This window comes from Ranitomeya imitator, chromosome 4 (assembly GCF_032444005.1).
Source record: "Ranitomeya imitator isolate aRanImi1 chromosome 4, aRanImi1.pri, whole genome shotgun sequence".
Taxonomy (NCBI): Eukaryota; Metazoa; Chordata; class Amphibia; order Anura; family Dendrobatidae; genus Ranitomeya; species Ranitomeya imitator.
Genome location: NC_091285.1, coordinates 703451059 through 703476816, shown reverse-complemented (window position 1 = coordinate 703476816; position 25758 = coordinate 703451059). Strand labels below are relative to the sequence as shown.

Sequence of the window (25758 nt, the reverse complement as noted above, 5' to 3'; positions counted from 1 at the left end):
CAACCAAGAGCCGTTTCACACTGCTTTGGCTTCAATAGTGGTGTGCTGCGATCCCCTAGAAACTGGGACAGGAAGGTCGAGCGAGAAGATGTGGGTCTTTGTTGTGGCCCACTTTCAGCTTGGCCACGTCCTCATCCTTTGCATGCACCATCAGCATCACGTCCACTTCCCTGTCCCTTGCCTTGCCCATTTTAAATGGACTACACCACTATTTCAAAAGCTCAACACAAATGTTTTTATTAGGATCTAAATTATATCTGTTCAGTTTGCATGCAAAGCTATGATTTTTCAAACACAGAAACACCAGGACCCAGCCTGACATAACAGACTGTATTTTTTTTTTTTTTTCTTTTTGGTAAATAAAAAAAAAAAAAAGAGTAGGACAAGGCTAGCACACAGAACTATGCTACGTATACCTGCGGAAATATGATTTTTCAAACACAGAAATACCAGGCCTCAGCCTGACATAAGACTGTATTAAATATATTTTTGGTGAGTCTAAAAACACAAAAAAATAGAAAGAGTAGAACAAGGCTAGCACTATGCCACGTACGCCTGCAAAACTACGATTTTTCCATTACTCATACACCAGGCCTCTGCATGAAATAACAGACTGTATTAATTTTTTTTTTTTTATGCTTTTTGGTGAATTTAAAAAAAAAAGAAGAACAAAAGGAGTAGAACAAGACTAGCAAACAGAACTATGATACGTATGCTTGCGGAAATACAATTTTTCAAACACAGAAACACCAGGCCTGATATAGACTGTATAAATTATTTTTTGTTTTTTGGTGAATTTAAGAAAAAAAATTAATGGAGCATTTGGAGGGATGCAGTGAGAGCTATGTACGCACATACAGTGCCTGCAGGCCTTGCACTGATGTGGATATGTGCACATAGACTCCCCTGCCTACCTAACGCTGAAATCTCGGGAACCTCAAATTAGCCCTAAAAAGGACTGTTGGTTTCTCAGGAGTTGTGGACTGGACAGTTGCAGACCTACACTAACTATTAAACCACGATTCTGACCCTATCTCAGCAGCAGCTCTCCCTACACTAGATATATCCAGAGCAGAATGTGGCGAACAGGGCGGTGCCAGGTCTCTTATAGACCTGATGACGCTGTGCGGCCAGCCAGTCACTGTAATACCACAAAAAAGATGGCTGAGGCACTACAGTGCATGGCAGACAATCCCTGCAGGGTCATTGGGTCTCTAAAGAGAGCCAGAATTGCAGGCCGGAGACGTGAGCTCCCGCCTAAGAAATCCGGGAAATACTCGGTGCTCGCCTAGTATTCTGAGCATAGTGATACTTGGACGAGTACAGAGTAGTGGCGAGCACGTTCGCTCATCACTAGTGGCAGGTGGTGTAGTGTTGGCGCTGGTAGGTCTCTAGGAAGAGCTGTTTAATTCCCATCCAGATGAAATGAGAACATTATGGGTCTCGAAAAATGGCGACATAAGCAAATTTTTTTTCTTTCAAATTTTGTATTTTTTTCCCCACTAAAAAGCCTCTGCCTATACATGTTTGAAATCTGCATACTCGTACTAACCAGAAGAATCATATTACAAGGTAAGTTATACTATATTGTGAACATGGTAAATAATAAATTGCTACACCCAGAAACCCCTCTAACCTTATTAATATTCCCTGCATGCCTGCTGTCTCTTTCAATTGTGCCCTTTGGAATTCTCGCTCTGTGTGTAATAAACTCTCCTTCATTCATGACTTCTTCCTTTCTAATTCTCTTAATCTCCTGGCTCTTACTGAAACCTGGATCCAGCAGTCAGACACCACCGCTGCTGCTGCTCTTTCATATGGTGGACTACACTTTTCTCATACCCCAAGATCAGACAACAGAGCAGGTGGAGGCGTTGGTCTGCTCCTTTCACCCAAATGTACTTTCCAAGTTATCCCCCAAGTACCCTCACTTGTCTTCCCTTCCTTTGAGGTCCATGTGGTCAGACTCTACGTCCCCTTCTCCATGCGAGTGGCGGTGGTGTATCGTCCTCCCGGCCCCTCTCATCAGTTCCTGGATCACTTTGCCACCTGGCTTCCACACTTTCTCTCCTGTGACACCCCCACCCTTATCATGGGTGATTTCAACATCCCCATTGCCTCTCCCCTCTCCCCATCTGCTTCTCACCTTTTATCTCTATCCTCCTCTTTTGGCCTTTCGCAGCATACTAACTCTCCAACACATGAAGATGGAAACTCCCTTGACTTGGTCTTCTCCCGACTTTGCTCAGTGGATGACTTCACAAACTCCCCTCTCCCGCTCTCTGACCACAACCTTCTTTCATTCTCTATCAAGAACTGCCATCCCGCTCAGGTCACCCCCACTTTCCACACCTATAGAAACATACAGGCCATTAACACCCAGAAACTTATGATGAACTTGCAGTCCTCATTGGCCCCTATTTCCTCCATCTCATGTCCTGATTCTGCATTGAAGCATTACAATGAAACCCTGCAAAGTGCTCTGGATGAAGCTGCTCCTCCTATACATAAAACAACTCGGCACAGACGGCAACAACCGTGGCACACGCTGCAAACACGTTTCCTGCAGCGGTGCTCCAGGTGCGCAGAACGTCTGTGGAGAAAATCTAATCTACCCGAAGATTTCATCCATTATAAGTTCATGCTAAAGACATACAATTCTGCCCTTCACCTCTCCAAACAAACCTACTTCAACACCCTCATCACCTCCCTGTCCAATAACCCTAAACGTCTCTTTGACACGTTCCAGTCCCTACTCAACCCAAGAGAGCAGGCCCCAACCACGGATCTCCGTGCTGACGATCTGGCCAATTACTTCAAAGAAAAAATTGACCACATTCGACAGGAAATCATCTCCCAATCTCTTCATACCATGCACTGTCCTCCCTCCCCCACTGCATCTAGTTCACTCTCTGACTTTGAAGCAGTTACAGAAGAAGAAGTAAGCAGGCTCCTTGCATCTTCTCGCCCGACCACTTGCACCAGTGACCCCATTCCGTCACATCTCCTCCAGTCCCTTTCCCCGGCTATCACCTCTCACCTAACAAAAATATTCAACCTTTCCCTCACTTCCGGTATTTTTCCCTCCTCATTTAAGCATGCCATCATACATCCATTACTTAAAAAACCATCCCTCGATCAAAACTGTGCCGCTAATTATAGACCTGTCTCTAATCTTCCCTTCATCTCTAAACTCCTCGAACGCCTGGTCCACTCCCGTCTTACCCGCTATCTCTCAGATAACTCTCTTCTCGACCCTCTTCAATCTGGCTTCCGCTCTTTACACTCTACTGAAACTGCCCTCATTAAAGTCTCTAATGACCTACTAACAGCTAAATCTAATGGTCACTACTCCATGCTAATTCTCTTGGATCTCTCTGCAGCATTCGACACTGTGGATCATCAGCTCCTCCTCACTATGCTCCGCTCCATCGGCCTCAAGGACACCGTTCTCTCCTGGTTCTCCTCCTATCTCTCTGACCGATCCTTCACTGTATGTTTTGCTGGTTCCTCCTCCTCTCACCTTCCCCTTACTGTTGGGGTTCCTCAAGGATCAGTCCTAGGCCCCCTACTCTTCTCTTTGTATACTGCCCCTATTGGACAAACAATCAGTAGATTTGGTTTCCAGTACCATCTCTATGCTGACGACACCCAATTATACACTTCTGCTCCCGATATCACACCGACCTTTTTAGAAAACACCAGTGATTGTCTTACCGCTGTCTCTAACATCATGTCCTCCCTCTATCTGAAACTAAACCTGTCAAAAACTGAACTCCTCGTGTTCTCTCCCTCTACTAACCTACCTTTGCCTGACATTGCCATCTCCGTGTGCGGTTCCACCATTACTCCAAAGCAACATGCCCGCTGCCTTGGGGTCATCCTTGATTCTGACCTTTCATTCACCCCCTACATCCGATCACTGGCTCGCTCTTCTTACCTGCATCTCAAAAACATTTCTAGAATTCGCCCTTTTCTTAATTTCGACTCTGCAAAAACTCTGACTGTTTCACTTATTCATTCTCGTCTGGACTATTGTAACTCTCTACTAATCGGTCTCCCTCTTGCAAAACTCTCCCCGCTCCAATCTGTCCTGAATGCTGCAGCCAGGATCATATTCCTCACCAACCGTTACACCGATGCCTCTACCCTGTGCCAGTCATTACACTGGCTACCCATCCACTCCAGAATCCAGTACAAAACTACTACCCTCATCCACAAAGCACTCCATGGCTCAGCACCACCCTACATCTCCTCTCTGGTCTCAGTCTACCACCCTACCCGTGCCCTCCGCTCCACTAATGACCTCAGGTTAGCATCCTCAATAATCAGAACCTCCCACTCCCGTCTCCAAGACTTTACACGTGCTGCGCCGATTCTTTGGAATGCACTACCTAGGTTAATACGATTAATCCCCAATCCCCACAGTTTTAAGCGTGCCCTAAAAACTCATTTGTTCAGACTGGCCTACCGCCTCAATGCATTAACCTAACGATCCCTGTGTGGCCTATTTATAATAAAAAAAAAAAAAAAAGGTTCCTCGCATCATGTTCTCATACACTTTATGCAGTATTAGCCCTCTGTGTCTGTACTGCTACATACTTAGGCAGGTAACTGGTTCATGCAGCTTTACATGAACACCTGAGCCTTACACTATAGCTGGTCCGAATAACTAAAGCAATTGTTACCATCCACCTCTCGTGTCTCCCCTTTTCCCCATAGTTTGTAAGCTTGCGAGCAGGGCCCTCACTCCTCTTGGTATCTATTTTGAACTGTGATTTCTGTTATGCTGTAATGTCTATTGTCTGTACAAGTCCCCTCTAGAATTTGTAAAGCGCTGCGGAATATGTTGGCGCTATATAAATAAAATTATTATTATTATTATTATTATTATAAATCCAAAAGACAATTGTGAAATTGCACTTTTTTGTAAGTTCAACACATTGGATTTTTTTTCATACTTTTCTGTGCATCACATGATAAATGAAAGGTGTCATTCAAAAATACTAATTACCCTGCAAAAAACAAGCCCTCACACGGCAAAGTGGATGGGAAAATATAAATGTTGTGGCTCTTGGAAGAAGTGGAAAAAAAAACGAGAGTTCAAAAACAGAAAATCCAAAGGTGGTGAGGGGGTTAATAGGAAAACATGTTTTTCATTAGAATTATCTTTTGCATCATTATTATTATCTGCACCACAATGTTATTAAGTATAATGTTAGATTTACCATTCTGAACCTTGTGTGATCTGCATACTTCATGTCTCTACAGCTAAATATGCATCTGAATATCATAAATCATCAGAAAATGTTGGTAAGTATGAATGAGACCCATAGATATTTTATATGTGTATACATATACATACATTTCCTACCAACAGAAAGGAGGGTGGTCGAGGCTTGATAAACATCCTAGCCACCATCATGGATGAAATAAGTAGTATCCAGGAATTCATCAGAAAAATGGCACCAAAAGATGAGATGCTCAGAGAAAGCCTAAGACAGTAACAACAACAGATCTGGAAGGAAGAACCGGAACATGAAGCACCATGGCAAGACAAGCCGCTGCATGGGATGTACCATCGACATATATTAGAGGTGGCTGACATGGAGAAATCCTAAAAGTGGCTGGAGTAAGGTGGACTCAGACAGCACAGAGGCACTAATCATAGAGGCATAAGAGCAAGCAGCGTCGGACTGGAGCACCTTGGGCCCACCAGAGAAAATCATTCTTGGGGCCCACTATGTAGCTACATAGAAATAGATACAAGACCACCAATTGTGCGGTAAAAAGCGCTAATATCAGGGTATAATATAAGGTAGTTCACGTCTTAATAATGTAGCAAGGGTTGGGGTAGCCCCCTCACAGAATATAATGTAGCCCCCTCATAAAATATAATGCGGTCCCCTCTCATAGAATATAATGCAGCACCCCACAAAATATAATGCAACCCCCTCAGGTATGACGCAGTCCCCACCATAGAATATAATGTAGCACCCCATAGGGTATAATGCAGCCCCCTCATATAGTATAATGCCACCCACCACAGAATATAATGTAGTCCCCTGAGAGAATGCAGTTCCACCACAGAATATAATGCAGCCCCCCCATAGAGTATACTGTAGCCCCCTCATATAGTATGATGTAGCCCCCATAATATTATGTAGTCCCCTGAGATAATAATGCAGCCTCACCACAGAATATAATGCAGCCCCCCACAGAGTATACTGTAACCCCTCATATAGTATGATGTAGCCCCCCATAATATAATATAGTACCTTGAGTATAATGCAGTCCCCCCACAGAATATAATGTAGCCCCCCAGGGCCGTATTTAGTGTTTCTGCTGCCCTAGGCACTTTTAGTGCTGCCTCCCCTTTTGGTGAGTATGACACTATCGGCAGTGACTTTAGCAAGAATCGCTGATGTGAAAGTCGCCTTTTGCAGCAGATCGGACAGTTTTTCTGCATCTGCCGCGTAACGGATCACTTACAGCAACACTGCGTTCGGCCTCATTCATTCCCTATGGGATTTGCGGCACTTGCCGTGATCTGGCAAATGTGGTACCATACCTCCCAACTTTTGAAGGGAAGGAGGTATTAAGTTTGCGGCGCGCGTAGTGCGCAGCGGCAAAATTTAGGCCACGCCTCTGACCAGACCCATTTCACAACTAGTCACACCGCTATCCACGTCCCAACCACAGCCATTTAGCACTGCTGATCACACTGTTTTATATACAATAATTATAAGCAAACAAAAATAAATATGGCCACACAGTGCTCCATACTGTATAATGGCCACACATGATGCTCCATACTGTATAATGACTGCACATGATGCTCCATACTGTATAATGGCCACACATGATGCTGCATACTGTATAATGGCCACACAGTGCTCCATACTGTATAATGGCCACACATGATGCTCAATACTGTATAACGGCCACCACACATGATGCTCCATACTGCATAATGGCCACACATGATGCTGCATACTGTATAATGGCCACACATGATGCTGCATACTGTATAATGGCCACACATGATGCTCCATACTGTATAATGGCCACACATGATGCTCAATACTGTATAACGGCCACCACACATGATGCTCCATACTGTATAATGGCCACACATGATGCTGCATACTGTATAATGACCGCACATGATGCTCCATACTGTATAATGGCCGCACATGATGCTCCATACTTTATAATGACCGCACATGATGCTCCATACTGTATAATGGCCACACATGATGTGCCATACTGTATAATGTCCATTGGCCACACATGATGCTCCATACTGTATAATGGCCACACATGATGCTCCATACTGTATAATGGCCACACATGATGCTCCATACTGTATAACGGCCACACACGATGCTCAATACTGTATAATGACCCCCCTCCTGTATGCATGGCTCATCTCCCTCCCATATACATAGCTCATATTACCCCCTCCTGTATGCATGACTCATATCTCCCCATGTATGCATGGCTCATTTTCCCCCCCACCTATGCATGGCTCATATCCACCCCCGGATGCATGGCTTATATTCCCCCCTGTATGAATGGCTCATAGTCCGCCCCTGTATGCGTGGCTCATATCCCCCCCCTGTATGCATGGCTTATATTCCCCCTGTATGAATGGCTCATAGTCCGCCCCTGTATACATGGCTCATATCCCCCCCCCCGTATGCATGGCTTATATTCCCCCCTGTATGCAAGGCTCATATTCCGCCCCTGTATACATGGCTCATAGTCCGCCCTGTATGCATGGCTCATATTCCACCCCTGTATGCATGGCTCATAGTCCCCCCTGCATGGCTTATATTCCCCCCTGCATGGCTCATAGTCCGCCCTGTATGCATGGCTCATAGTCCCCCCTGCATGGATCATATTCCCCCCTGTATGGCTCATATTCCCCCTGTATGCATGGCTTATATTCCCTCCTGTATGGCTCATATTCCCCCCTGTATGGCTCATATTCCCCCCTGCATGGCTTATATTCCCCCCTGTATGGCTCATATTCCCCCCTGCATGGCTCATATTCCCCCCTGTATGGCTCATATTCCCCCTGCATGGCTCATATTCCCCCCTGCATGGCTCATATTCCCCCCTGCATAGCTCATATTCCCCCCTGCATGGCTCATATTCCCCCCTGCATGGCTTATATTCCCCCCTGTATGCAGGCTTATCTCTCCGCACCCGCACCCGCTCCCGCTCCTGCTCGGCGCGCCGGCTTATGTCCTCCTTCATCCCCCCCGTTCCCCCGTCCCTCATACTCACCTGTCCCACTGCACGGCCGTGCCGACATCCCTCGCGCTCTGTCCCGACTCCAGGCGGCGGCGCCGGCGCAGCACCTTCTTCCTGCTTGAGCGGTCATGTGACACCGTTCATTAAGATCATGAATATGTGCATATTCATGATCTTAATGAGCGGTGTCACGTGACAGCTCGTTCAGGACGAGCCGCAGTGCAGACGCCGAGACCATCGCTGGAGCAGGCAGGGTGAGTATTCAAGGCGGGCGGCGGCGGCGGGGGAGGGGGCCCTGGAGCAGGGGGAGGCCCTGGAGCGGGGGGAGGCCCTGCCAGCAGGTGTCAGTGCCAGGGCCCACCTGAGGATCCTCAGGTTCCCTGGTGGGCCAGTCCGAGCCTGAGAGCAAGCACTAAGTGACATATTCATAGAAGCAGGAGTCTACCACACAAGACAAGACCCAAGGTGCAGACTATGCAAAGACACCTCAGAAACCATCCAACACATAGTGGCAGGATGCAAAATGCAGGAACAGAGTATGATGAATGCCACAACCAAGTAGCGTGAATTGTATACAGGAACATCTGCACAGCATATGGGCTAAATCCCCTTAAGTCCAGGTGGGAGACCCCAGAAAAAGTGGTGGAGAAAGAAAGGGATAAATTCTTGTGGGACTTCAAGACGGATAACCAGGTGTTGGCTATCCAACCAGACATTGTCATAATAAACAAGGATCAGAAGACAGCAATGATAATAGATATGGCAGTGCCAAGTGACAGCAAAATCAGGAAGAAGGAATATGAAAAGCTGGAGAAATACCTGGGCCTCAAAGAAGAACTGGAGAAGATGTGAAAGGTGAAGTCACCAGTGATTCCAGTGGTGATAGGAGCAGTTGGAGCATTGATCACTAAATTGGGAAAATGGCTACAACAGATCCCAGAAGCAACATCTGAGCACTCTGTCCACAAAAGTGCGATGCTGGGAACAACTAAGATCCTGCATAGAACCCTCAAACTCACAGTCCTCTGGTAGAGGATCCAAGAAAGAGAAAAGACAGAAAAAGATCACCCCCATTGTGGGGTGAGAAGGAAGTTTTTATACACGTCCATCTTATTTACGTCCATCTTGAACTGTCCTTCCATCTCTCGTCCTACTCCCTCTTTGACAGCTTTCAATCTGGCTTCCGGCCGCATAACTCCACTGAAACTGCCCTAACTAAAGTAACCAATGACCTATTAACTGCCAAAGCCAAACAACACTACTCTGTCCACCTCCTCCTAGACCTGTCCTCTGCCTTTGACCTTTGATCATTCCCTACTATTACAGACCCTCTCATCTCTTGGCATCACTGACTTGGTCCTATCTTGTATTTCATCATACGTAACAGACTGGACATTCATCATCTCCCACTCACGCACCACCTCCTCACCTCGTCCCCTATCTGTCGGAGTCCCGCAAGGTTCAGTCCTCGGACAGCTCATAGAATCTCATGGCTTTCACTATCATCTCTATTCAGACAACACACAGATCTACATCTCTAGACCAGATATCACCACCCTACTAACCAGGATCCCACAATGTTTGTCTGCTATTTCATCCTTCTTCTCAGCTCGATTTCTAAAACATAATATGGACAAAACAGAATTCATCATCTTTCCCCCATCACACTCAACTCCCCAACAGACCTATCCAGTAAAGTAAATAGCAGCTCACTCTTCCCTGTCCCACAAGCTCGCTGACTCAAGGGTAATCCTTGACACTGATCTCTCCTTCAAACCACATATCAAAGTCCTTTCCACTTCCTGCTAACTTCAACTCAAAAATATTTCCCAGATCCATACATTTCTAAACCAAGAATCTGAAAAAACCTAGTCCACCTAGTCCATGCCCTCATCATCTCCCGCCTTGAGTACTGCAACCTCCTGCTTTGTGGCCTCACCTCTCACACTCTCGCACTCCTCCAATCTGTTATAAACTCTGCTGCCCAACTAATCCACCTATCCCCCTGCTATTCCCCGGCCTCTTCCCCCTGTCAATCCCTGCACTGGCTCCCCATTACCCAAAGACTCCAGTTCAAAACCCTAACCATGACATGCAAAGTCATCCACAACCTGTGTCCTCCATACATCTGTGACCTTGTCTCCTGGTACTTACCTGCATGCAACCTACTATCCCCACAAGATCTCCTCCTCTACTCTCCTCTTATCTCCTCTTCCCACAATCGCATACAAGATTTCTACTTCGCATCCCCCATAATCTGGAAATCTCTACCCCAACAAATCCGACTCTTGCCTACCGTTGAAACCTTCAAAAAGAACCTGAAGACCTACCTCTTCTGACAAGCCTACAACCTGCAGTATCTACTGATTAACCAAACTCCTGCATGACCAGCTCTACTCTCACATACTGTATTCTCACCCATCCATTGTAGATTGTGAGCCCTCACGGGCAGGATTCTCTCTCCTCTTGTACCAGTCGTGACTTGTACTGATTAAGATTATTGCACTTGTTTTTATTATGTATCCCCTCACATGTAAAGTGCCATGGAATAAATAACGCTATATTATTAAATAATAATAGTAATAATAATAATATACTATTTCATCCTCCTGTATATACATTAGACAATAATTTTTTCTACCCATCATATGTTGACTGACCGCCCTTCATTTCAGACTTTACAAACTTCTGCTCTACAACGGTGTCAAGTATAATGGTAGATTGTATATACTTACATCTGCATGATCCAAATATTTATTATCTCTACACCAGGTACAATTGTGGCTCAAGGTGCATCTTTTGAATCATTACCAGATTTTCGTAAGTATAAATGTGACCAAGGGTTAGCTTACAAATTTTAGTCTAGGGTGCAATTAGAAAGCACTGACTCATGAGTTGATATGGCCTGCTTATCTCTGGGCGCTGCAGTAAAGGTACCTTCACACATAACGATTTCGTTAACGATATCGTTGCAACGTCACACTTTTTGTGATGTAGCAACGATCGCGCTAACGATCTCGTGATGTGTGACAGCGACCAATGATCAGGCCCCTGCTGGGAGATCGTTGGTCAATGGGGAATTATCAGGACCTTTTTTTGGTCACTGATCACCCGCTGTCATCGCTGGATCGGCGTGTGTGATGCCGATCCAGCGATGTGTTCACTTGTAACCAGGGTAAATATCGGGTTACTAAGCGCAGGGCCACGCTTAGTAACCCAATATTTACCCTGGTTACCATTGTAAAAATAAAAAAAATAAAAAACTGTACATACTCACATTCCGATGTCCTTCACGTCCCCCGACGTCAGCTTCCCTGCACTGACTGTCAGCGCCAGCCGTAAAGCAGAGCACAGCGGTGATGTCACTGCTGTGCTCTGCTTTACGGCCGGCGCTGACACAGTCAGTGCGGGAAGCTGACGGCGGGGGACGTGATAGACATCGGAATGTGAGTATGTAGTGTTTTTTTTTTTTTACTTTTACAATGGTAACCAGGGTAAACATCAGGTTACTAAACGCGGCCCTGCACTTAGTAACCCGATGTTTACCCTGGTTACCAGGGGACTTCGGCATCGTTGAAGACAGTTTCAATGATGCCAAAGTCGTTACCCTGATCGTTGGTCGCTGGACAGAGCTGTCTGTGTGACAACTCCCCAGCGACCACAAAACGACTTACCAACGATCACGGCCAGGTCGTATCGCTGGTCGTGATCATTGGTAAGTCATTTAGTGTAACGGTACCTTAAGCAACAGATATAACAGGCTTTAAAAATAATAGTAAAGGGTACAAAGATATGGAAATTGAATGGGGCACATGACATAGACACGCATAGAGAACTTATCTTTCTACATAGATACGGGACCATAAATGAGCTTGCAACATAGAAACAAGAGTATAACTGAATTTACTACATAGATACGAGGACAGAAAAGAGTTTACTACATAGATATGGGGTTATGGGGACCGAACTAATCTTTCGAAATAGATTGAAAAACATAAAGGCGTTTACTACATATATGTGAGGACAGAACCAAGTTTGCTACATAAATACAAGAATGTAACTGAGTTTACTATATAGATATAGAAACATATCCAAGCTTACTGCATAAAGATGTGAGCAGAATCAAGCTTCCTATAGAGATATAGGTACAAAACAGAGTTTCTTACATAAATACGGGAACAGAGCCAAGCTTACTGTATAAGTACCTTATCAAAATTAAGCTTACTGTGTAGAAAATGAAACAGAACAAAGCTTACTGCATAGATATGAGAACAGAACTAATCTTACTCTACAGATACAGGAGCACAACTGAGCTTTCTAAATAGTTATGAGAACAGAACCAAGTTTACTTAATGAATAAATAATCAGAATTGAGCTAACTACATAGATGCAAGAACATGTTTGAGTTTACAACATACTTACAGGAACAGAACCAAGCTTACTGCATAGCTACTCAGACTGAATCAAACGTGCTGCATAGATATTGGAACAGAACTTAATAGCGTTGTGAACTTGCCTGGCACTGCAACTTTGAGCCTCGCTGCCAGAATGAAATGAACGTTATGTCCCAATGCATTGCTTGGTTTCCAATCATAGCGGTGGCACCGGTGCAGGTTCAGTAACTGTTCTGTGCCTATAGACCATTCTGTGCATTATACCCCGCTGTCAGTCAGCTCCAGGGGTGCAGTTACAGCGGAAAATTTCTATAAACTTAGAAGTGACTGATCCAGAGCCAACGCCTGCTCTATGACTTTAAGTTGACGGGAATAAAGGGCATTTCCGCCTGACAGCCAAGGCTTTAAGTTCCAGCCCAGGCAGGTTCAGAAAGCTACTAATCTGCAGATTAACCCCACATCTGTAGGTTAATATTTTTTTTTTTTAGGTGATAGATTCCCTTTAAAAATCATTAAAATCAGCAAATGAGCATTTTGCTCATTTGAGACCCATTGATAATATATATGTGTCAGTCAGCTCCAGGGGTGCAGTTACAGCGGAAAATTTCTATAAACTTAGAAGTGACTGATCCAGAGCCAACGCCTGCTCTATGACTGGAAGTGGACGGGAATAAAGGGCATTTCTTCCTGACAGACGAGACTTTAAGTTCCAACCCCGGGCAGGTTCAGAAAGCTACCAACCTGTAGATTAACCCCACATCTGTAGGATAATATTTTTTTTGGCGATAGATTCCCTTTATAAATCATTAAAATCATCAAATGAGCATTTTGCTCATTTGAGACCCATTGATAATATATATGTGTATACATATACATACATTTCCTACCAACAGAAAGGAGGGTGGTCGAGGCTTGATAAACATCCAAGCCACTGTCACAGATGAAACAAGGAGTATCCAGGAATACCTCAGAAAAATGGCACCAAAAGATGAGACGCTGAGAGAAAGCCCAAGGCAGCAACAACAACAGATCTGGAAGGAAGAACAGGAACATGAAGCGCGATCTCAAGACAAGCCGCTGAATGGGATGTACCATCGACAGATAATGGAGGTGGCTGACATGGAGAAATCCCAAAAGTGGCTGGAGATAGCTGGACTCAGACAGGACAGAGACACTAATCATAGAGGCATAAGAGCAAGCACTAAGTGACATATTCATAGTAGCAGTAATCTACGACACAAGACAAGACCCAAGGTGCAGACTATGCAAAGACACCTCGGAAACCATCCAACACATAGTGGCAGGATGCAAAATACAAGCAGGAATAGAGAATACCAAACACCACAACCAAGTAGCCGGAATTGTATACAGGAACATCTGAACAGCATATGGGCTAAATCCCCCTAAGTTCAGGTGGGAGACCCCAGAAAAAGTGGTGGAGAAAGAAAGGGATAATTTCCTGTGGGACTTCAAGACGCAGATGAATAAGCAGGTATTGGCTAACCAACCAGATATTGTGATAGTAGACAAGGGTCAGAAGACCACAATGATAATAGATGTGGCAGTGCCAAGTGACAGCAACATCAGAAAGAAGGAATATGGGAAGTCGGAGAAATACCAGGGCCTCAAAGGAGAACTGGAGAAGATGTGGAAGGTGAAGGCAACAGTGATTCCAGTGGTGATAAAAGCACTTGGAGTAGTGATCCCTAAATTTGGAAAATGGCTACAACAGATCCCAGGAGCAACTTCTGAGCACTCTGTCCACAAAAGCGCGATGCTGGGAACAACTAAGATCCTGCATAGAACCCTCAAACACATAGGCGTCTGGTAGAGGACCTGAGAATAAGAAAAGACAGAAAAAGATCACCACCATTGTGGGATGAGAAGGAAGTTTTTATATACTGTTTCATCCTCCTGTGTATACATTAGAGATCAGACAATAATTTATTCTACCCATCATATGTTGACTGATCCTTCACTTTGGACTTTACTAACTTCTGCTCTACAATGGTGTCAATATAATGGTAGATTGTATATACTTACATCTGTATAATCCAAATATTTGTTATCTCTACACCAGGTAACATGATGCCTCAGAATCAAGGTGCGTCTTTGAAATCATTACTAGATTGGCGTAAGTATAAATGTGACCAAGGGTTGGCTTACAAATTTTAGTCTAGGGTGCAATTAGAAAGCACTGACTCATGAGTTGAAATGGCTTATCTTTAACCTGCTTATCCCTGGGCGCTGCAGTAAGGCAGCAGATATAACAGGCTTTAAAAATAATAGTAAAGGGAACAAAGATATGGAATTAGAATGGGGCACATGACATAGTCACGAGTACAGAACTTAGGTTTCTACATAGATACGGGGGCATAAATGAGCTTGCAACATAGAAACAAGAGTATAACTGAATTTACTACATAGATATGAGGACAAAAACTAGTTTACTACATATGTATGGGGTTATGGGGACATAACTAATCTTTCCAAATAGATTGAAGAACATAAGTGAGCTTTCAACATATATGTGAGGACTGAACCAAGTGTGCTACATACAGTAAATACAAGAATGTAACCGAGTTTACTACATAGATACAGAAACATATCCAAGCTTACTGCATAAAGATGTGAGCAGAATCAAGCTTCCTACAGAGATACAGGTACATATATACGGGAACAGAGCCAAGCTTACTGTATAAGTACCTTATCAAAATTAAGCTTACTGTGTAGAAAATGAAACAGAACAAAGCTTACTGCATAGATATGTGAACAGAACTGATCTTACTATACAGTTACAGGAGCACAAATGAGCTTTCTAAATAGTTATGAGAACAGAACCAAGCTTACTAAATGAATACATAATCAGAATTGAGCTAACTACATAGATGCAAGAACATGTTTGAGTTTACAACATACTTACAGGAACAGAACCAAGCTTACTGCATAGCTACTCAGACTAAATCAAACGTGCTGCATAGATACTGGAGCAGAACTTAATAGCATTGTGAACTTGCCTGGCACTGCAACTTTGAGCCTCGCTGCCAGAATGAAATGAACGTTATGTCCCAATGCATTGCTTGGTTTCCAATCATAGTGGTGGCACCGGTGCAGGTTCAGTAACTGTTCTGTGCCTATAGACCATTCTGTGCATTATACCCCGCTGTCAGTCAGCTCCAGGGGTGCAGTTACAGCGGAAAATTTCTATAAACTTAGAAGTGACTGATCCAGAGCCAACGCCTGCTCTATGACTGGAAGTGGACGGGAATAAAGGGCATTTCCACTTGACAGCCAAGGCTTTAAGTTCCAGCCCAGGCAGGTTCAGAAAGCTACTAATCTGCAGATTAACCCCACATCTGTAGGTTAATATTTTTTTTTTTTAGGTGATAGATTCCCTTTAAAAATCATTAAAATCAGCAAATGAGCATTTTGCTCATTTGAGACCCATTGATAATATATATGTGTATACATATACATACATTTCCTACCAACAGAAAGGAGGATGGTCGAGGCTTGATAAACATCCAAGCCACTGTCACAGATGAAACAAGTAGTATCCAGGAAGACATCAGAAAAATGGCACCAAAAGATGAGACGCTGAGAGAAAGCCTAAGGCAGCAACAACAACAGATCTGGAAGGAAGAATCGGAACATGAAACGCGATCTCAAGACAAGCCGCTGCATGGGGTGTACCATCGACAGATAATGGAGGTGGCTGACGTGGAGAAATCCCAAAAGTGGCCGGAGATAGCTGGACTCAGACAGGACAGAGACACTAATCATAGAGGCATAAGAGCAAGCACTAAGTGCCAGATGCATAGTAGCAGTAATCTACGGCACAAGACAAGACCCAAGGTGCAGACTATGCAAAGAAACCTCGGAAACCATCCAACACATAGTGGCAGGATGCAAAATACAAGCAGGAATAGAGAATACCAAACGCCACAAACAAGTAGCTGGAATTGTGTACAGGAATATCTGCACAGCATATGGGCTAAATCCCCCTAGGTTCAGGCGGGAGACCCCAGAAAAAGTGGTGGAGAAAGAAAGGGATAATTTCTTGTGGGACTTCAAGACTCAGATGAATAAGCAGGTATTGGCTAACCAACCAGATATTGTGATAGTAGACAAGGATCAGAAGACCACAATGATAATAGATGTGGCAGTGCCAAGTGACAGCAACATCAGAAAGAAGGAATATGGGAAGTCGGAGAAATACCAGAGCCTCAAAGGAGAACTGGAGAAGATGTGGAAGGTGAAGGCAACAGTGATTCCAGTGGTGATAAAAGCACTTGGAGTAGTGATCCCTAAATTGGGAAAATGGCTACAACAGATCCCAGGAGCAACTTCTGAGCACTCTGTCCACAAAAGCGCGATGCTGGGAACAACTAAGATCCTGCATAGAACCCTCAAACACATAGGCGTCTGGTAGATGACCTGAGAATAAGAAAAGACAGAAAAAGATCACCACCATTGTGGGGTGAGAAGGAAGTTTTTATATACTGTTTCATCCTCCTGTGTATACATTAGAGATCAGACAATAATTTATTCTACCCATCATATGTTGACTCATCGTCCTTCACTTTGGACTTTACTAACTTCTGCTCTACAACGGTGTCAATGTAATGGTAGATTGTATATACTTACATCTGTATAATCCAAATATTTATTATCTCTACACCAGGTGACATGATGCCTCAGTGTGAAGGTGCGTCTTTTGAATCATTACTAGATTGGCGTAAGTATAAATGTGACCAAGGGTTGGCTTACAAATTTTAGTCTAGGGTGCAATTAGAAAGCACTGACTCATGAGTTGAAATGGCTTATCTTTAACCTGCTTATCCATGGGCGCTGCAGTAAGGCAGCAGATATAACAGGCTTTAAAAATAATAGTAAAGGGTACAAAGATGTGGAATTAGAATGGGGCACATGACATAGTCACGAGTACAGAACTTAGGTTTCTACATAGATACGGGGGCATAAATGAGCTTGCAACATAGAAACAAGAGTATAACTGAATTTACTACATAGATATGAGGACAAAAAAGAGTTTACTACATAGATATGGGGTTATGGGGACAGAACTAATCTTTCCAAACAGATTGAAGAACATAAGGGTGTGTGCTACATATATGTGGGGACAGAACCAAGTTTGCTACATAGTACAAGAACATAACCCAGTTTACTATATAGATACAGGAACATATCCAAGCTTACTACATGAAGATTTGAGCAGAATCAAGCTTCCTACATAGATTCAGGTACAAAATAGAGTTTCTTACATATATACGGGAACAAAGCCAAGGTTGCTATATGAGTACCTTATCAAAATGAAGCTTACTGTGTAGAAAATGAAACAGAACAAAGCTTACTGCATAGATATGAGAACAGAACATATCTTTCCATACAGATACAGGAGCACAACTGAGTTTACTAAATAGTTATGAGCACAGAACCAGGCTTACTACATGATTACAGAAACAGAATTGAAATAACTACATAGAAACTTACAGGAACAGAATCAAGCTAACTATATAGATATGAGTGTGGAAAAAAACTTCCTACATAGGTATACAATACAGACCAAACGTTTGGACACACCTTTTCATTTAAAGATTTTTCTGTATTTTCATGACTATGAAAATTGTACATTCACACTGAAGGCATCAAAACTATGAATTTACACATGTGGAATTATATACTTAACAAACAAGTGTGAAACAACTGAAAATATGTCTTATATTCTAGGTTCTTCAAAGTAGCCACCTTTTGCTTTGATGACTGCTTTGCACACTCTTGGCATTCTCTTGATGAGCTTCAAGAGGTAGTCACCGGGAATGGTTTTCACTTCACAGGTGTGCACTCTAAGGTTTAATAAGTGGGATTTCTTGCATTATAAATGGGGTTGGGACTATCAGTTGTGTTGTGCAGAAGTCTGGTGGATACACAGCTGATAGTCCTACTGAATAGGCTGTTAGAATTTGTATTATGGCAACAAAAAAGCAGATAAGTGTAGAAAAACGAGTGGCTATCATTACTTTATGAAATGAAGGTCAGTCAGTCTGAAAAATTGGGAAAACTTTGAAAGTGTCCCCAAGTGCAGTGGCAAAAACCATCAAGTGCTACAAAGAAACTGGCTCACCTGAGGACCGCCCCAGGAAAGGAAGACCAAGAGTCACCTCTGCTTCTGAGGATAAGTTTATCCGAGTCACCAGCCTCAGAAATTGCAGGTTAACAGCAGCTCAGATTAGAGACCAGGTCAATGCCACACAGAGTTCTAGCAGCAGACACATCTCTGCAACAACTGTTAAGAGGAGACTTTGTGCAGCAGGCCTTCATGGTAAAATAGCTGCCAAGAAATCACTGCTAAGGGCAGGCAACAAGCAGAAGACACTTGTTTGGGCTAAAGAACACAAGGAATGGACATTAGACCAGTGGAAACCTGTGCTTTGGTCTGATGAGTCCAAATTTGATATCTTTGGTTCCACCCACCGTGTCTTTGTGCGACGCAGAAAAGGTGAACGGATGGACTCTACATGCCTGGTTCCCACCGTGAAGCATGGAGGAGGAGGTGTGATGGTGTGGGGGGGCTTTGCTGGTGACACTGTTGGGAATTTATTCAAAATTGAAGGCATACTGGACCAGCATGGCTACTACAGCATCTTGCAGCGGCATGCTATTCCATGCGGTTTGCGTTTAGTTGGACAATCATTTATTTTTCAACAAGACAATGACCCCAAACACACATCCAGGCTGTGCAAGGGCTATTTCACCAAGAAGGAGAGTGATGGGGTGCTACGCCAGATGACCTGGCCTCCACAGTCACCAGACCTGAACCCAATCGAGATTGTTTGGGGTGAGCTGGACCCGCAGAGTGAAGGCAAAAGTGCCAACAAGTGCTAAGCATCTCTCGGAACTCCCTCAAGATTGTTGGAAAACCATTCCCGGTGACTACCTCTTGAAGCTCATCAAGAGAATGCCAAGAGTGTGCAAAGCAGTCATCAAAGCAAAAGGCGCCTACTTTGAAGAATCTACAATTTCAGTTGTTTCACACTTTTTTGTTAAGTATATAATTCCACACGTGTTAATTCATAGTTTTGATGCCTTAAGTGTGAATGTACAATTTTCATAGTCATGAAAATACAGAAAAATCTTTAAATGAGAAGGTGTGTCCAAACTTTTGGTCTGTACTGTAGGTACAAATCATAGCTTTATGCATAAATGTGGGAACAGAACCATAGCTACTCAGACTGAACCAAACTTACTGCATAGATATTGGAACTGAACTTAACAGCGTTGTGAACCTGTCTGACACTGGAACTTGGAGCCTCACTGCAAGATTGAAATTAACTTTATCTCCCCGGCATTGTTTGGCTTCCAGTCATAGGGGCGGCACCGGTGCAGGTTCAGACACTGTTCTGTGTCTATAGACCATTCTGTGCATTAGACCCCATTGTCATTCAGTTCCAGGGGTGCAGTTACTGCTGCTGCTTTTTACACACTGAGCGATGACTGAACCAGAGCCGACACCTTCTCTTTGGCAGGAATTTGACGGGAATAAAGGGCATTTTCTCCGGACAGCTGAGGCTCCATCCCAAGGCAGGTTCAGAAAGCTACAAACCTGCAGATTAATCCCACACCTGAGGTTAATATTGTATTTTTTAGGTGATAGGTTTCATTTAAAAATTAAAATCAGCAAGTGAGCATTTTGCTCATACTTTACATAACTAATAATCTGCTCATATTGGCCAATTCCTGGGAAGATAGCGTCCCTTAGAACACAAGGCAGAAGGCTATTTTTTTAACCTGTGATGCTATGATCGATTGTAGTATATACTGCTGTACCTCACTTCTGCAGTATGTTGTGACATGGATATCTCCTTAGGAGCTGCATCCTCATGGCAAACATTCAGCAACTGGGGGGAGCTTGGGTGTGGGCTGATGGGATCTTGTGAGCCCATGCATCGGTCACTGATCTATTTAACTACTGCGGTCAGTAATTGACATTGGTTTTAGAAGAGTTAAACAGCGGAGATTGAGACTAGCTCTGATTGCTGCTGTTTCAGCTGGATCCTGACCATGTATCCCAGCTGTCATCTGCAGTGTATGGGTGGGCTCCTCGCCTAGTAGCCTCAGTGAAACATATCTCCCCTCAAGCATTATGCCAGTGACTTTGTCACAACACATGCAAACAATTCTACATGTATAACCACAAATATTATATATATACAAAAGTTTACATACCCCGGCGGAATTTTTGCTTTCTTGGCCTTTTTTCAGAGGAAATGAAAAATAACAATTATAAAAACCTCATTCCAGCTGACCCTGTTGCTCTATGCTAATCCACCTGGGGCTCAGACACAGGCCTCACCCTGGCCTCTAATAAAGAATAATACAAAAAATTAGAAAACGGCTCAACGGGTCTGGATTTTCCTTTTCTTTTTCTTTTTCAAAAGAAAATATATTGCATACAAAAGAAAAATGTACATGGTCAAATGACCCAGTCGGCACATTTCGACTGCACTAGGCAGCCATACTCAAGACTAATGGTCAGATAACATGCAGTCATTTGTATAGTATTTTACAAGGTATAACACAGATGTTCTTACTTCACTTAACAATTGGGTGTTACATATAGAAAGCGATGTAGCAAATACTAGAATGACACTGCAAAACTGCTAATTATTAGTGTCCATGAATTTTTCCACAGTGCAGGTGAAAAAAATCTACTATATAAAGCTGTCCGGGATTGGCATCTGCACCGTCGCAGCTACAGCCACAAAATTTTGCACAGTCACACGTCTGGACCCCGAGAGCGTCATAGGCTATGTTGTGAGGTGAAATATAAACCCCGCGCTTTCCAATTCACCAAACAATTTTGCCCCTATCTACATAATGGGGAAAAAAGTGAAAGGAAAAGTGTTGGAGGCGTCGCAACTACAGCAACAAAATTTTGCACAGTTGCACGTCTTGACCCCGAGAGCGTCATAGGCTATGTTGTGAGGTGAAATTTTAACCCCGCACTTTCCAATTCACCAAACAATTTTGCCCCTATCTACATAATGGGAAAAAATGAAAGGAAAAGGGTAGGAGGCAAATTGACAGCTGCCAGATGTGAACAAGGGTGACTTAAAGAATGAGAGCGATGGCGCCAAAGAGTATATACCGTACAGTTGCTAAGGTGGGGCCTCGACATGGGATACTCACCACACACGGGGATATGAACACACACAAAATGCGCCACACACTACCACGTGCTTGAACACATATTACCCTCAGCACACATTTCACCACAAATACACCAACCTCGCCACATAAAAGTCAAAACACAAAAGCCGCCACTCAAAACTCGCCACGCGCAGAACTCGCCACATGCAAAAACTAGGCTCTTGCAAAACTCGCCATAAGTGCAAAATTCTCCTCATGAAATACTCGCCACACGCAAAACTTGCACACGCGGAAAAATTGCCACATGCACAAAAGTTGCAACACATGCAAAAGTTGCCTCATACAAAACTTGCACATACTCAAAAGGCAGCACACTTAATACTCGCAACGCGCAAAACTCGCCATGCGCAAAACTTGCTGCACACAACTTGCTACAATAACCTGTCACATGCAACTCGACACACAAAAAGTTGCTACACGCATGTTGCCACACAAAACTCATCTCACAAAAGTCGCTACATGCATGTCGCCACACGCAACTCAACACACACAACTTGACAAACGAAACTCGCCCTAAAACACACACAAGTCTGGTATTATCCTTCAAAAATAAAAATCTGATTAATAAGCAGACAAACTACAAGAGCAACAAATGTACCATATAGGAAATATGGCAGCTGTCAGTCACATGACCTGTCTATTATGTGTATGTGTGAGCTAATATATACCTCCGGGGGGGGGGGGCTTCCTGTTGGCTGGGGATTTATCAGGCTGCCAATTTAGCTTACAAATACTGAGGTAAAAATACTGAGCAAATAACATGTGAATGAGGTCTAATACAGGAGGAGATGACACACAGGTATATACTATATACAGGGGAGATGACACACAAGTATATACTATATAGAGGAGGAGATGACATACAGGTACATACTATATACAGGAGGAGATGACATACAGGTATATGCTATATATAGAAGATGACATACAGGTATATACTATATACAGGAGGAGATTACACACAGATATATACTATGTACAGGGTGTTAGGAGTCGAGTTTCCTCTACTGCACAGGGGGAATCTCGATCCGTGTCTGCTGCGGTCTCCCATTCTGCATCGGCCGCAGTGGGGTCTGCTCAGCAGAGACGTCGCTCCCAGCGTCTCGCTGAAGCTGATTCTGTGCATAGGGTCACTACTGCCTTTTCTGGCTTTCCTATGGTACCCTGCACTGATCTGTGGCGAGCAGGCTTCTCTGGGACTAAGTCCTTATTTACACACACTGAGCATGCCCAGGGCAAGAGCTCCCATTGGAGGTCGAGGGTCACATGCTCAGGTACTGCAGCGCATCCCATTGGTCCTCCAGGAAGGTCCTGAAAGGGCAAAACTTTGATAGCAGCTTCCTGTGCTGCAACTATATAAGCTGCGCATGACCGCACGGCCATGCGCTAGTATTGTCTTTGATATATGTGTGTGTGTAGATGGATGTATGTCGAAGGATGAAAGCTCCTAAATATCCCTCCCTGGTGTTGTTGACTGCTCGCGGATGATGGTAGCTATCTAGCGCCCGACTAGCCATCTGCACGTAACACACATCACAGCGTCCAGTTGCTGTGTCCGCCAGTACGGCGCCGTGCGCTTTCTCTGCGCTTTCCTTACCCAAGCCTGGGTGGTTAGTGGCGTCCGTCAGTGCGGCACCGCACGCACTCTTGTGCCTTATATATTATTATTTATGTTTCTCTGACACCCCAGTTGCGGTGTCGAGCGCATGGGATCTTCTGAACTCAAATCCCCAGTCTCGGGTTTGAGATTAGAGACTCCTTGCTAGCACTCTATGTGCGGTACCGCGGTCCTGTGACGCAACAGGGTCGCTTCCTTCACACAGGGTGGAGTTAACCCATGTGTGTGTATTCTTATAGTACCGCCATATAGTCCGTCTTTACTAGCAGCAGGGTTTTTACCTGCACGGTGGACCTCGGACTGCGAACTCATCTAGTTCCATATCATCTTACACTTGGTGCGTTCCGCCAGTCCTTAACATAATACTAGCGACAAGGTCTGGCTAGTAAATGGCGGACATTCAGCAATCTTTGCAGTATATCCAGCAGCTGGAGGGTAGGTTGACGGCTCTCAAGAGCTCAACCTCAGCTGTGGATGTTACCGCAGTTGCTGTACAGGCTGCTAGCGTGGCTGCAGCAACCTTGTCCATTGCCACCCCTGTTCCGACATTATCTCGTCTCCCGTTGCCAGAAAAATTTTCTGGAGATTACAAAACTTGTAGGGGATTCGTGAGTCAGTGCTCTATCCACCTCGAGCTCCTGGCTGCACATTTTCCTACAGAGCGGGCTAAGGTGGGATTTATTGTCTCTCTCTTGTCTGACAGGGCGTTGGAGTGGGCTACGCCGCAGTGGGAGCGTGGTGATCATGTGGTGCAGAGTGCTCCGTTGTTTCTGAGCACTCTGAAAAAGGTCTTTTTAGGACCTCAAGTCACCCATGACACAGCGCTCCAACTACTGGCATTAACTCAGGGTAAGTCCTTGGTCAGCCATTTTTCCGTCCGCTTCCGTACTTTAGCTTCTGAGCTGGAGTGGTCGGTTAAAGCCCTTATCCCCATATTTTGGAGGGGCCTGGCTGATCACGTTAAGGACGCTCTGGCCACTAGGGAGATTCCTGCCACTCTGGAGGAGTTAATAACTGTCTCTACTCGTATTGACCTCCGTTTTAACGAGCGGAGGTTAGAGCGAGCCCAGTGTAGGCAGAGGTTTCGGCTGGCTCCCACCTTCGCCAAACCTTTGGAATCTCCAATCCAGGCATCTGAGTCACATGAGGCCTTAGAGGTGACACGAGCGGGATCCAAATCTCAATCCGCCCGTGCACATAGGGTCCGTCATGTTTGCCAGCAGTCAGGACATCTTGCCTCCAAGGGTCCTCAGCGGTCGGGGAAACGTCAGCGTCTAGTGGCAGTTGGAGAAGGTACACTAGACACGGCGACGTTTGCCTCAAAGTTGTCCTTCAAGGGGACAATTACCATAGGCCCATCCACTCTTATGGTCGAGCTATGCGTGGATTCTGGGGCAGAGGGTAATTTTATGTCTTCCTCTTTTGCCCAGCGTCACGCTATACCCTTGGTGATGCTCGCCAAGCCTGTAACCGTTCGAGTGGTAAATGGGTCAACACTACCCTCACAGATTACCCACCAAATCATTCCTTTCATGCTTTCTGTGTCTCCATCACATCAGGAGATAATCTCCCTATTAGTCATTCCTGAGGGAATTGATGAGGTCCTGTTGGGGATACCATGGCTTCGCTACCATTCTCCTGATATTGAGTGGTCCTCTGGGAGAATTTTGGGATGGAGTAAATCCTGCGAGGGTAGATGTCAGAGGGAGTGCGTTCAGGTTGCTACTACACAGGAACCCGAAGATCTTTCCTCTCTCCCCAAGCACTATTGGCCCTATGCAGACGTGTTCTCCAAAAGAGCTGCGGAGACCCTTCCGCCTCACCGCCCCTATGACTGTCCTATTGACCTCTAGCCTGGTGCTGAGCCTCCCCGGGGTCGAGTCTATCCGTTATCTCTCCCGGAGACGGAGGCAATGTCTCAGTACATCCAAGAGAATCTGGCAAGAGGATTCATTAGGAAGTCAGTGTCACCGGCAGGGGCTGGGTTCTTCTTCGTACAGAAGAAGACTGGAGACTTATGTCCATGCATAGACTACAGGGGTCTTAACGCCATCACTGTTAAGAACAAGTACCCATTACCCCTGATATCTGAGCTGTTTGATAGGCTACGGGGAGCGAGGGTATTTACAAAGTTAGATCTGCGGGGTGCTTACAACCTGATTCGCATCCGTGAGGGGGATGAATGGAAGACGGCTTTTAACACCAGGGATGGGCACTATGAATATCTGGTGATGCCCTTCGGGCTCTGTAATGCCC

At 44.6% G+C, this 25758-nt stretch overlaps 1 protein-coding gene across 1 annotated transcript in view; it reads left to right on the top strand.

The window, feature by feature from the left end:
- Positions 1-25758, top strand: part of LOC138677399 (uncharacterized) — a 628383-nt gene that overhangs the window by 285737 nt on the left and 316888 nt on the right. The window contains exons 11-14 of the mRNA XM_069767493.1: positions 5272-5313; positions 11035-11082; positions 14737-14760; positions 17341-17394. Coding sequence (XP_069623594.1) covers positions 5272-5313; positions 11035-11082; positions 14737-14760; positions 17341-17394 — 168 coding nt within the window. The remainder of the gene's footprint in view (positions 1-5271; positions 5314-11034; positions 11083-14736; positions 14761-17340; positions 17395-25758) is intronic.